General features: G+C 39.4%; 3 protein-coding genes across 3 annotated transcripts; 1 reads left to right on the forward strand and 2 right to left on the reverse strand.

Moving 5' to 3' along the window:
• Positions 1-2817: 2817 nt before the first annotated feature.
• On the reverse strand, positions 2818-4722 carry CLUP02_00336 (necrosis inducing protein; the record flags this gene model as incomplete). Its single annotated transcript, XM_049279386.1, has 3 exons — positions 2818-3396; positions 3470-4400; positions 4472-4722. 3 exons carry the CDS (start codon positions 4720-4722, stop codon positions 2818-2820), a joined length of 1761 nt encoding a protein of 586 aa, XP_049135343.1.
• A 1141-nt stretch (positions 4723-5863) lies between these two features.
• CLUP02_00337 (uncharacterized protein) lies at positions 5864-6299 on the forward strand (the record flags this gene model as incomplete). Its single annotated transcript, XM_049279387.1, has 3 exons — positions 5864-5999; positions 6032-6076; positions 6142-6299. 3 exons carry the CDS (start codon positions 5864-5866, stop codon positions 6297-6299), a joined length of 339 nt encoding a protein of 112 aa, XP_049135344.1.
• Positions 6300-7218: 919 nt separating this feature from the next.
• CLUP02_00338 (uncharacterized protein) lies at positions 7219-7985 on the reverse strand (the record flags this gene model as incomplete). Its single annotated transcript, XM_049279388.1, has 2 exons — positions 7219-7817; positions 7871-7985. 2 exons carry the CDS (start codon positions 7983-7985, stop codon positions 7219-7221), a joined length of 714 nt encoding a protein of 237 aa, XP_049135345.1.
• Between the last annotated feature and the right edge of the window lie 4330 nt (positions 7986-12315).

A 12315-nucleotide genomic window follows, 5' to 3' on the forward strand; every position in this document is an offset into this window, starting at 1 on the left:
AATTTACAGAAATCGTAGATTAATATGGTATATAGTTTGCTTACGTAATATTGATAATAAGGCGAATAATAAGGTAAATAAAGTTACCTTCGTAATAACTACTTATATAGTAGAATTATTTTACAGCTTAATAAGCTTTTAGGCTATTATAATTAAACCTTAGTACTTAGAGGAGGTCGACCCCGAGCCGCCGGTTATAATAATAAAATATATTAACCGCTTATTAATCCCCGTAATTAATTAACTAATTAATAATAGCACTACTATAAATAAAGTCCTCGACGAGATTATTATTATAATTAATAACGACTTTTTATTATAAAATAAGAGGATTAAAAAAATATTAATATAGTGCGGCTATAGTAATACTTTTATGACTATAACCTACTTTATATTTAAAGAGGAGGTAAATCTTAAACTAGTTACTAAGCTCCGTAATAAGGGTATTATTACTCCCCTAAGAGCACTTTTTATAAAATCTATTAGTAAAGAGCTTTTAGGATTAGTAAAAAGAGGGGTAATTAAATTCGTTTAACTTAGCTCTAAATATAAGGATATAAAGATATTTAAATCCCGATTTGTTAATAAAATTAAGAACCTAGGACTTAACCCTATTAAAAAGTCTTACTTAGTTATATAAGGGTATAATAATAAGGGGAAAAAAGAGATCCTTATATAGTTATTAATAATTTAAAAAACTAGTTAATAACTAATCCTCGCCCTAGCCCCGACCCTAATTTAAAAAGGCTATATTATCTAGTTATAAGTTATTATTTAAGTATATATATAATTAAGCTAACCTCTTTACTATAAGGTTTTTACCTAATTACTAACTCGGATCTATTATTTATACCCTAAGAGTATTATTTTATATATTATATAGCTACTATATAGTCTTATAAAATCTAGTACTTATTAATAAGTAATGTATAATAAGTATTATTTAAAAATACTCTAAATAATAATATTTACGTTCGATCTATACTTACTAATCTCGATAAAAAAAGCGGATTATTCGGTATTATTAGTATATAAACCGATAATATTATTAAACTATTAAATAAGACTTTTAGTTAAAAAGAAAAAACCGAGCTTAAGTGCGCTAAGCTACTAGCTAAACTAAAATAATAACTATTAACTAACGAGCTACTTATTTTTAATAGTAGGATTATCTTATTAAAAAGTATTAATATAGTACTTAAATAAAAGAACTAAGGGAAGAAATTTAAATAAGTTAACCCCTCGGTATTAGATATTAAATAATTTCGTTAAGTAGCGAGCTCGAGGTATTTATATTATATTAATTTACTAATTAAAAGTAGTTTTTAATACGTCGTTTATTACTTAATACTAAATAGATTTATTATTTACTAATTACGCTATGCTAAACCGTTATATTAAATAGTAAATAAATTACTTAAACCGAGGGCTTATATTTATACTATTAGATCTAACTATAACTAAACTCTTTATTTTTATAAATAGGTTATTCGTAAATAATACTAATTATACTTTATAACTAAGTTATATTATTATTTTTATAAATAAAGAATAGACTAATAAGAGTTTTATAATTAATAGTAATATTATTTACTATAGCTCTACGAAAAGTAAAAAGATTACTTAGAGCGTATTAATATTAAAGGTCTACGAAATAATTATAAGTATTAACGTCGCTTATATTATCTTGATTACCCTAAACCTTATTATTAAATAACTCAACGTTCTAAAGATCTTTATTATAATTTATATAAATTTATATTTATTATATAAATACCTCGTTAAGCTAGGTATCATAAAAGAAAAGCGCTTTATAATAAATATTATAGTACTTAGGTAATTATATAAATACCGCGAGCTTTACGAGATTTATTAAATTAGTAATAATAATAACCTAACTAACGGGTTTATAAAAAGTATATTAAATAAGTCCCTTAAATAATTTATTAATAAAGGAATTATTATAATTAAGATAGAAAGATAGGTAACATATAATTAAAATAGTAATATATTATAAGTCATAAGTTATTTAGTAAACGTATATACTTCTTAGGTTTTAGTTTAGAGAGAAACGTACGTATTTAGGGCGTAATTAAACTAATAAAAAGCTCTTTTTTAACTACGCTAAATTTAATAATTTCTAAGGAGTTTAAGTATATAAATTATATATATTAAAAGATTAAAAAGTAATTAAAAAGAGGGAATATTAAAATTTTTATATAAATAATTATAATAGAAGCTATACTAAAATTTTAATATACGGCTTTAGGTATTTTTAAATAAGGGATTAATTATAAATTCTATTACTAAGTCTTATTAATAGGGGACCTAGCCCCTATTCTAGCCTTTTTTATTATAAAAATAGAAGATTACTAATATTAAATTATAAGGTAGAAAAGGGGCCTTATTAAGTAGTTAGGTAGGGGTAGTAAGTAGGTAGTCTAGGCTCGTATAGACGGACCCTTCTACCTACTTATACTTACTAAGGGACCGCGGGCTCTGCCCACGATCTTCCCCTCTTATACACACGTAATAGACCTATACTAACCTATTGACCTAGTCGTAACCAAAAGGTCTGACCTGCCTACGTGTATACCAACAGGTCCTGAAAATTGCCAAGATCACGCAAAAGTGAACGAGTATATGGGAATCTTCTTGTGTTGTCTACGTGTGCCTGCCTTCTGCGAAATCTCTGCAGCGCGCTTTTGGCGGCACTCGCGAATCTCTGTAATTAAGCAGCCCTGGAGAGAGATCTACTGTTTACAAAGTCTGGAATCAGCTGTTAACGAACGAATTCGCCCGTTCAACGTCCTCTATCTACCACCCATTGCTTCCGTAGGATCCAAACCAGTCCTGACCCGGTTCCTGAGATCCAAGTCCGTTTCTCTTGCACATATTGGCGACCTTGGCCTGCAACTTGGAGTCAAAGACATCAGACGTCTCATGGCCCAATTTCATATCTCGTCTGAACTTAATGGAAGAGCCAAGCTCGAACGTATCGACGTCTATAACTTCCCAGGCTTCTTTGGTGTTGGAGTCCAGTACATAGAGCTTTGCTTCTCCCTCTTTCGCCTTCCGTTGGAGGACGGGTCGCTCGTGAGACCAGAAGATGTTGTTGAAGCGTGCGTCCTGGTACTTCTTGCCTGGCTCGTAGAGTGCGAGCTCTTTCGGAGTCTCTGTCATGATGATGATCTCTCCGAAGCATGCTTCAGCCATGGACTCTGACATTTGCTGGAAATAACGGATGCTCGGCGGCACTACTCCGACAGGCAATGTCTTCTCGAATTCTTCCTGCTTTTTCCTGATAGGTTCTAGCCAGCTTCCGGGCGTGAACATGGCATAGAGGTCCCGGACGCCCTTATGAATAGAAGCATCATAGGCGTTAGGAAATAGATTCTGGATGGGATCATTGGTCAGTTTCATCACTTTGAGGGCCTCAAATCCCCTTAGAACTTGGTGAAATGCATACCCATATTGTGTACCGAGGTTTCTTCGACTCTCCGCACGCCCATTCTGTAGCAGCAGATGATAACCCTGTAGCTGCTCCAGCAGCGGTGACTCCTTTGGTGTAGAAGACACACGTATCAGTAAGGTCTGCCTTGTCTCCTTTGATGTATCGAAGGAAGGTCTCGGCTGTCATAAGTTTGATGATAGCCTCCGAATCTGTTTCGTCGATGGCAGTTCCATCGTTTTGAATTGGAGAGAACACGCAGTTCGAGGGATCGAACCCGGGACCCTGATTCATACACGCCAAGTCCACCTCTTTAGCAGTGCTGGGAGGAGCCGGCGTTGCTGTCGGGGTCGGCGTTGACGTCGGGGTAGCCGATTTGCAATTATCGGCCACGGCTGCAAGGTTGATGTAGGAAAATGTGTTGAAAGCAGCGTCCAGGGATGCTTGGATATTATTGTCATTGAAGGGACACCTAGCCTTTTCGTACTGGACACCGTTGAGCTGCTCTATTGCCGGCGGAGAGAGCCTTTTCCAGCTGATCAATGGCGGGCTTAGGGCGTACTCAGTGCCGTCTTGAGAGGGGAAAACGTTGACTTGACCGTCATATCCGACGATGGGGTGTGTGTTACCAGGACCGGAACCGCTATCGCCAGAGCTATAGAGTGTATTACCGCTCACTGATGTATCGTAGGTTTCTTTGCCATTAGAGTAACTGACTCCAACGACGCGGTAATCGTCGGCCACTGGGTCGCACTTATCAGAGTATAACCAGATCACAATAGTCAGGTACCAGTGCTTGTGACGTTCGGTGTCCGTCTGGACCTTGGGTTGATACCACGAATACATAATACCGGTCCGACCGTTGGAAGTTCCGACCCTGGCGTAAAGCTGACCCTTGCTGGCATCACGGCAGTCACCGCCACTATGGCCTGTAGGTTTAAGCCCCATTCTGAGTAGGCCAAACAGTCAGACGTAACGTTGATCGACGTGTATCAAGAGAAACATATGTTGTACACATACCCGTGGTTCCCATCCTTGTCGACGGCGGCGTAGGGGAAGCAACCGCTCCTATCGTTGAGCCAGGGCTTGAAACGCAGTTCAAGCTCGCCTTCGAGGTCATAGGCAGCTTGCTGTTGGAAAACCGCAACCTCAGCATGCGGTTTCCATTTGTCGCCGACTGCAACGTCGCCATCTCGGGCATGGAGCACGCTGCCAGAAGCGAGGGAGGTTAACCCCAGAAAAAGGAGAGGCGAGAAATATTGATACAACATTGCTACTGAGAACGATGAATCACGAAAACGGAAAAGATGAACGCAGGAGCGAGAAGCCTGCAAAGTAGCTAATGTGGGGATCCAAGTTGGGCAGCTGAGAAAGACAATATATACATTTCGCTCCCATATGTCGGAAACGCCGGCCATTGCGAGCGTACTACGTCAAGCTCATCAACAGCTACACAACGTTATACTACCTCCAGAGCCTGACCATATTTCACAGTTCACCTGAATGATGAAGTTTAATAAATGGGATTCTTCATCCTTCACATCATCAATGAAACTTCTAGTAAAAGTTGGGTTGCGAGTCAGTTGCATCAAGATTGTGTCTTCAACAGCATTACCCTTCACTTACTAATACCTTAGCGCATACCCAAGATCAGCTTGAACTTAACCCAGCTAGCCATCTTAGCTCCCTGACTAAAAAAGAGCCGCTAGAAGTTAGAAAACGCTAGCGCCCTTTTTTAGGTGCCGGTGACGCGGTTTTGCAAGGTGAACTTTGGGCTAGTGTAAATACGACCTCGCGCGAGCCAACGCCATTAACTCTAGTATCCAGCTCTCGGTACATTCCTTTTTGTATATTAGACCATTGGGTTATGTCGACATGGTTTATCACTAATGTTCAAAGTGGTTGTTTGCAGTAAGCCCGTAGCCCCGCCTTCCGAAGGGCGTGGAAGTAGAGATCGAATCTCAGGGCGGTCAAAGTTCGCACAGTTGTAGGTTCTCTAATTTCGGGTATACCGTAGAGTCAAAGCTAACGGCGATTGAGCCTCATGATACACCCCTTACAATATCAGTTCAAGTCTTTACTAACCACCGCACTTCGAGTCTCTCACAGCCCTCATAAGTTACATAAAGCGCGCGCCGCGAGGTCATCGCGCCCGTCTTAGCGACCCATCTAGTCATGTCCCGTGAACGATTATACGAGGCCTTGGTGCAAAGACTACTTACGAGATTCCGTGCTGTCAAGGGTATCAGAAACGTCTTAACATATGATTCGATTCCTTCGCTTATCATTAAATCTTTTTATTTTTATTTTGTTTTTATTTTCCCATTTTTTCAGGATCACTTATAAATATAGCTGATATATAGCTTGTCTAGGAAATTAGTAGGGTATGCTTTCCGGTGTCTGGCTACCGATATGACGTGTACCACGAGCCTCAGCTACGACTTCGGGTTTGCCGATGTTGATGGTTTTGAGTATGACATGTTGATGATCGCGAGGGCCTCGGGGTGCATAAACATGATCAATCGTTATATTGGACGCTGGTTCTTTGGTGTGATGCTAGCTCCTGTACAATGAACTGAGCGCGTGGAGCCGGCCAGCCCCGGTATCGTCTGGCGATCTTGGAGTGTAAGTCTTTCCTTACGCATGAGTTAAAAAGACCTTCCCCTCTACAACGCACACACTTTTTCAAGATGCCTCGGTACGTTCCGCTAGCGAACCCATAGGGACTTCGGTCAGCGAGTTCCATTACACAAAAACTACCTGGGTGTCTGTTGATTTGCATCTTACCGTCCAAGCTTGCCCAGGGCTCCTGGACAAGAACGACGTCGATCCGATCCCTCCAGCATAGCTCAAGAAGAGCTGTATGTGTCGGAGAGGCCTTCCTTACGTTACACTGGGCTCCCCGCAGCGTCCGCAGCGTCCGCAGCGTCCGCAGCGTCCGTAGCGTGGCCGTCTTTGACCTACGACTCCGAGTCAAGTTCGAGATGGGTGTAGGTATTTGCGATGTTGTAGTTCGGCTTCTGCGCTGTCCTTTGGCTCCTGCTCAGGAGAGGAAGCATCAGACGGTCGTTTCGGGAGTCGTTCGCAGGCTCCTCTTCCTGGTCTTCGTCCATGCTACTACTGCTTGCATCTCCGTCGCCCAGGCACACGATCGAGCTCGCCGATGGCGTCCTCGTGCGTGTACGTTTGGAGCTGGGCTTTTGGCCCTGGTCAGAGGTAGTCTTATCCGTCGACAGCTGAGTTCCATCGGGGTGGTCGGGTTGTGTGGTTTTGTATAGAGTATCAGACAGACTTTTGCCGGCCTTCCGGATGCGAGCCCGATCCTTGCGGCTAGAAATAGAAGCGACACCGTTGACGATCACTGGCCTTGCAGGACAATCTTTATGGCTGGACTGATAGGGGCCACAGCAATTTGCACATTGAGGCTTGGCTGCGCAAGGCTCGGTCTCGTGCGAGTCGGACGGTCTGCCGCAGTTGCCGCAGAGTGCCCGCTGGCCACAGTAGCGGTTTGAGTGGAAACTCTGGCAGCCAGGGTCGTGGCGAACGAGCGTCCTCCTTTTCTTGATGAGCTGCGACCTGCTGCTCTGATTGAACAGTCTGAAAGGCAACACTTTCGACGTGAAGGAGATGAGCCAAGAGACTTCGTTTGTCGTGGGGTTTGGCCCAAAACAAGATTGTCTGACACGGACCGAATTCTGTCTCGTCTGGGCATAGACCTCGTCTTCGATCACCGTAGCGGGATCAAAGAGGTCTCCGCCGATGGTGCGTCATTCGGTCGGGCAGCGGGGCACAACATAGGTGTACCACTTCGTCGGCATCTCTACCTTATGTGCGCCCAGGCATCGCGCCAGCTCCTCTTTACCCTCGAGCAGTTTTTGCTGGATCTGTTTGTTCAGTGGCTTTAGGGAGTACCCTGTGCCGACGTGGTAGACGTGAGGAAGGTCCGCCAAATCTAAATCGAAGGTTTGGCAGATTGTCTGGCGAAGCGCGAATGGGGCGACTTTCCGGGCAGGCAGTGAGCCTCTTCGGGGATGCGGGCGAGAATGCGGAGATCCTCCTGCGGCTGGATCTATGGTCGGCTTGGGGGTCGTAACCGGGAGTGGGGCCTGCAGGCGAGCCAAAGTCTGCCTAGAGGTTGGTGCATCAGCGGCAGCCGGGGCTGCAACGGTAGCCCACGTACGGGCTGCCGCCGGGCCCGTGTCAGCCTTCATCAGTTTCCTCAGAGCCTGGGTGATGTAGGCAGTGGCCTCCTTCGCGAACTGTTGCTTGGAGCCGTCGAAGCTAGCGACTACACTGTCGACAGACCGGGCGATGGTCAAAAATACCTCTTTTCGTTCCTCGTGCTGTCCAGCCTCCTCGTCGAGAGCTGAAAGGACGAACCTGTTACGGAACCGCTTGTGGCCGCAGTCAAGGGCATACGCGTGGGGCTAGGCCGAAATGGCTGTGCCTCGGTGTTGCGGCGGCGCTTAGACCTTGAGGTAGGCGTCGGCTCCGGGAGAATCTCGGAGCCTCTTTCGGCTGTTAAGGACTTCATGGAAAGGTCACCTATGCACTAACAGAAGATGCCAAGACAAATTAGGCGAGAGAGAAGTTCCTTGAAGATAAGCATCCCGACACGCTCACCAGCATGAGCAACTTGGTGCACGCTTGAAAAAGCCAGAAACGGTACTTTAACGCAATACCATTGATGCGTGACTGCCTCCGACTACAGCAGCGCTCCCTTGGAATTGGTCATCCTGACACTGTGTCTTCTTTTTCAAGCCTTAAGGAGTGGGAAAAGGTTTCTATATAAAATCTAGAGAATGTTCCGTTGCGGAAGAATTGAATCAGCTTCAAGCACGACTTATATAGACGATGAGAGCTTAGTGAGAATATCATATAACGAATACAAGAATTTGCAGTGAAGCTCCGAATAAGCCAACTAGGCTGGCCGATCTGCTCATTCCACGACGATCATGGTGAGGTGGAAGAAGAGGCGGCCGGAACGAAGGGGGAGAGCAAAAATGGCTGCAAGGTACCCTTTGGTCGAGGTGGACCCCTAAACGGGTCCCTAAACGGGTTACCAGGGGACGAAGGGGTATTAGCGGCCAAATCCGGCTCTGTTAGTAATTGTCTGGCCACTACAAATGTGGTCTGGCAAGCCAAGTAAGCCATAGCTCCACACCACCACTACTGAAGATGTTAAGTAGAATAATTCGCGAAACCTTTTACGCCCTTTACTGTATGAACTATACAGTACATGAGCGCTGTACAGCCCGTGGTCACTGTTTCGTGTTTCCGAGAGAACGTCCTAATCATTCGACGTTGTTGAGTTAATCGCTGTCGAGAAGCTCCGGAACGCGCTACATGGCACTAGCACGATCTACCGTGTGGCAACTTTACGCACGTCCCGACGGGATGGATCCCGAGCTAGATTCGACGTTTATAACCGTTACGAGGGAGGTAATGGTAGTAAGCGACGAGGACTTAGTATTACGAAGGGTATAAAAACTATCTATAAAAGTTCGACTAAGCTAAACATACTAAGAGATAACTAAAGATGCGTTTAAGCGAGCGATTAAGACTGCTAATAATAGCCAGTAGGTAACTACTACTCGAGCTATAACCCTAGCTAAGGAACGCGCAAAGCCTATTAAAGAGGACGATAAAGGGCTGCTCTTAACAATAGGTAAGTAAGTAAGTTAGAGAGCTATACGTAGTAATTAAAATTATATTTAATACGTAAAAGAAGTTAGAAATATAGAATAAGAACGTTAAAATAGAGCTTTATATAGTTACTTTAGAGCTATAAATAGTTAAGAGTAAGCTATAGTTTATAAAAAAAAAGCTATAAGTAATAAAAGAACGTATAGAGGATAAAAGCGCTAAAACGAACGAGAACTTTAAAGTAATTATAATAATAGCTACGACCCTAAATAGCTTAAATATATTATATATAGACGTTATATAAAGCAGGTTAAATAGGTAAAGTTATAACTTATAAATAGATATACTAAGTAATACGACGCTACTAAGCTATAGTAATCCCTTTTTTTATATAATCGATATATTAAGAGTTAATAAAACGAGCGATAAGCCTAACGTAGGTTAGATCTGGGCTATAATAAAGAAAGAGATATGCGTAATAGATAGTTAGGGTAGCTAGTATTATTAGGCCGTTATAATAGACCTAAGGAACGTAGATAGGATCTAAGTTATTTATTATAATAATACTAAGTATAAGATTATTAAGTAAATTATAAAAAAGAGATTTAGTTCTAAAATACGTATATTATAGAAATAAGTTCTATTTTATAAAAGTAAATAATATAAAGCGAACCGAGGTACTAAATAAGAATAGTAATATTAAGGCTAAAGCGGCGGAGGCACTTAGCTAAGAAAACGAAACTACTATTACTAAGATATCTTAGCTTAGTAAAAAAGATATACCTAAAGCGTATAAGTCTATAGTTATATTCGTAACTAAGGCTAGTAATACGTATAGACTAATCTCCGAGGGCTTCTTTTACGTTAAAAAAGAGTCCGGTATAATAATAGTATTTAAGTAGCGGCTACGTCCTTAATAATACTATAACTATTAATAAATTATTAAGTATAAGGCGTATTAGTGCGCGAACCCTTAGGTATATAGACGCTATATTAAAGTAAGCTATTATTATAATAAATACTATAAAACGATTATAATATACATACTTTATAATAAACTATACGAGTTATTTAATAAGAACTATTTAAAGCTATATCTACGCTCTTATAAATAAAAAGGTCTAAATCCTTTAGCTTAATATAAGGAAATAGGCTAAGGTTTATAAGAGTTTAATAAATAACGAGGCGCTGCGCGACTTTATAACTATAGTAATATAAGAGCTATAAGTATAAAGGATAGAAAATAAGGCTATTATAGTTCTAATAAGATATATTAAGTAGACTAGGATAGTACTAATAGAGTAGAGGGATAAAGGAAGATAGGGAATTAGGAGTTTACTATAAGTAAATAGAGAAGTAGAGGTAGAATAAGTACTAATAGCGTCTTTAAATATTACTACGGCTATTATCTAGTTTCTAAATTAAAGGTTACTAATAGTATTAGTATACGTATTAGTATAGAAGCTAAAGATACTACGGTAAGTATATAACTTACTAAAATAAGTTATTATAAATATCTAAATAAGAACTAATAAAAGGGTAAACGTAGCCTTAGTAAAAGACTTTAATTACTACGATAACGTATAGGGAGGTAATAATATATTAAAGGGTTAGTAAGGCGAGGTAGACCCGATTATCGATTTAATAAGCGAGTATTCGCTCTATAGCCTCTTTTTACGTAATATAAAAACGTAAGAAAAGAACGAGGTAGTAATAACGATCGACTTATCCTTTATATTTAAAGAGCTAATAAGAACGGTAATATAATACGCCTTATATAAGATAAATTACGGGTCGGATTACTAAGTAATTAATATAACTTTTAATATTACTATACTTAAGATAGAAAGCTAACTACGGCTCCTTTTTAAGAACGCTTTATAAAAATAAATTAATAAGAGACTAAAAATAAACCTAGGGCGAACGCTAATAAGAAATATAATATAGTAATAGACTAATTAACTAATATCCGTAATATACGAAGTAAGAAAAGTATTAATACCTAAGGCTAAGCTATCTCTATATATAAAAAGATAATAAATAGCTAACTTTACTTAGTTATAGTAGATTTATATTTATTAAAAGAACTGGGTAAGGGTAGAGAGAAGGGTAGGTAATACTTAGCTTAAGCTAAAAAAACGCGCCCGCTTAGTAACTAAGTCATATTACGACGCTATTTAATAATAAAAATAGAGCTATTGAGAGGACTTCTTAGCTAATAATATAAATATATAAAAGGTTACTAAGTACCTTAACGCTAATAAAGGGGCTTTTTTTAATAAAATCCCCTATTTAAAAAGAGCTAATAGTTCTTGAATAAAAGACGCTATAGAGTAGACTAAAGAGCTACTTTTTATATTCTTCTCTCCTCTTTTTAATATAATTAAAGAGGAGAGGGAGCGGCTATAGAGGTCGCTAGTACCCTTTTCTAACCTTATATTAAAAAAAGTAAAGAGATAGCTTTTTATAATAAAGACGTAGAAAGTACTTAGAGAAAATAGTTTATTAGTAGTAGTATAAAAGTATATATAGCCGGTAGTAAAGGGGAGGGTCCTCTTACTTTTCTAGGCCTCGCTAAATAAAAGGACGCTACTTTAATAATAGTAATATATTTAAATTACCCCGTTAAAAAAGCTAAATAAAAACGACTACGGTATAATAAAGGCCTAGTAACTAATCTTACTTTTATTAATGCTTAGAAAAGTACTAGAGTTAGTCTTAGTAAAACGTATTTTATATACTATTAAGACGTTCGGCCTCTTCTCTATAAGCTATTTTAGCGCTTATAAATAGAGGTCGGTAGAGTAAGTACTAATACTATTATAAGAGTATATTTATAGAGTATAAAGAAAGAGAAAGGTAGTTAATTTAGTTAGCTTTAATATTAGGGGAGTATATAACGGTATATATAAGGAGAGACTACTTTAATAACTTAGGGTATAGAGTATACCTAAGAAGCTTATAAAATAAGTCGACGCTTTTTATTCTTATTATATAGTAAGTATATTAATTAATAGTTACGAGTCCGAGGCTTGTTTATTATTATAGGCCGGTTTGCCTTAGGGATCGCTACTATTACCCGTACTATTCCTTTTTTTTAATACTAACCTTATATAATACTATATTAATAAGACTAGGGGCGCGCTAGCCTTTATTAACGACTATATAGTATAGGTTATTAAACGATTATAAAAAGTAAACTAGGAAAGTATTTAGAA

The sequence above is a fragment of the Colletotrichum lupini genome, chromosome 1 (assembly GCF_023278565.1).
Source record: "Colletotrichum lupini chromosome 1, complete sequence".
In the NCBI taxonomy this organism is placed as follows: Eukaryota; Fungi; Ascomycota; class Sordariomycetes; order Glomerellales; family Glomerellaceae; genus Colletotrichum; species Colletotrichum lupini.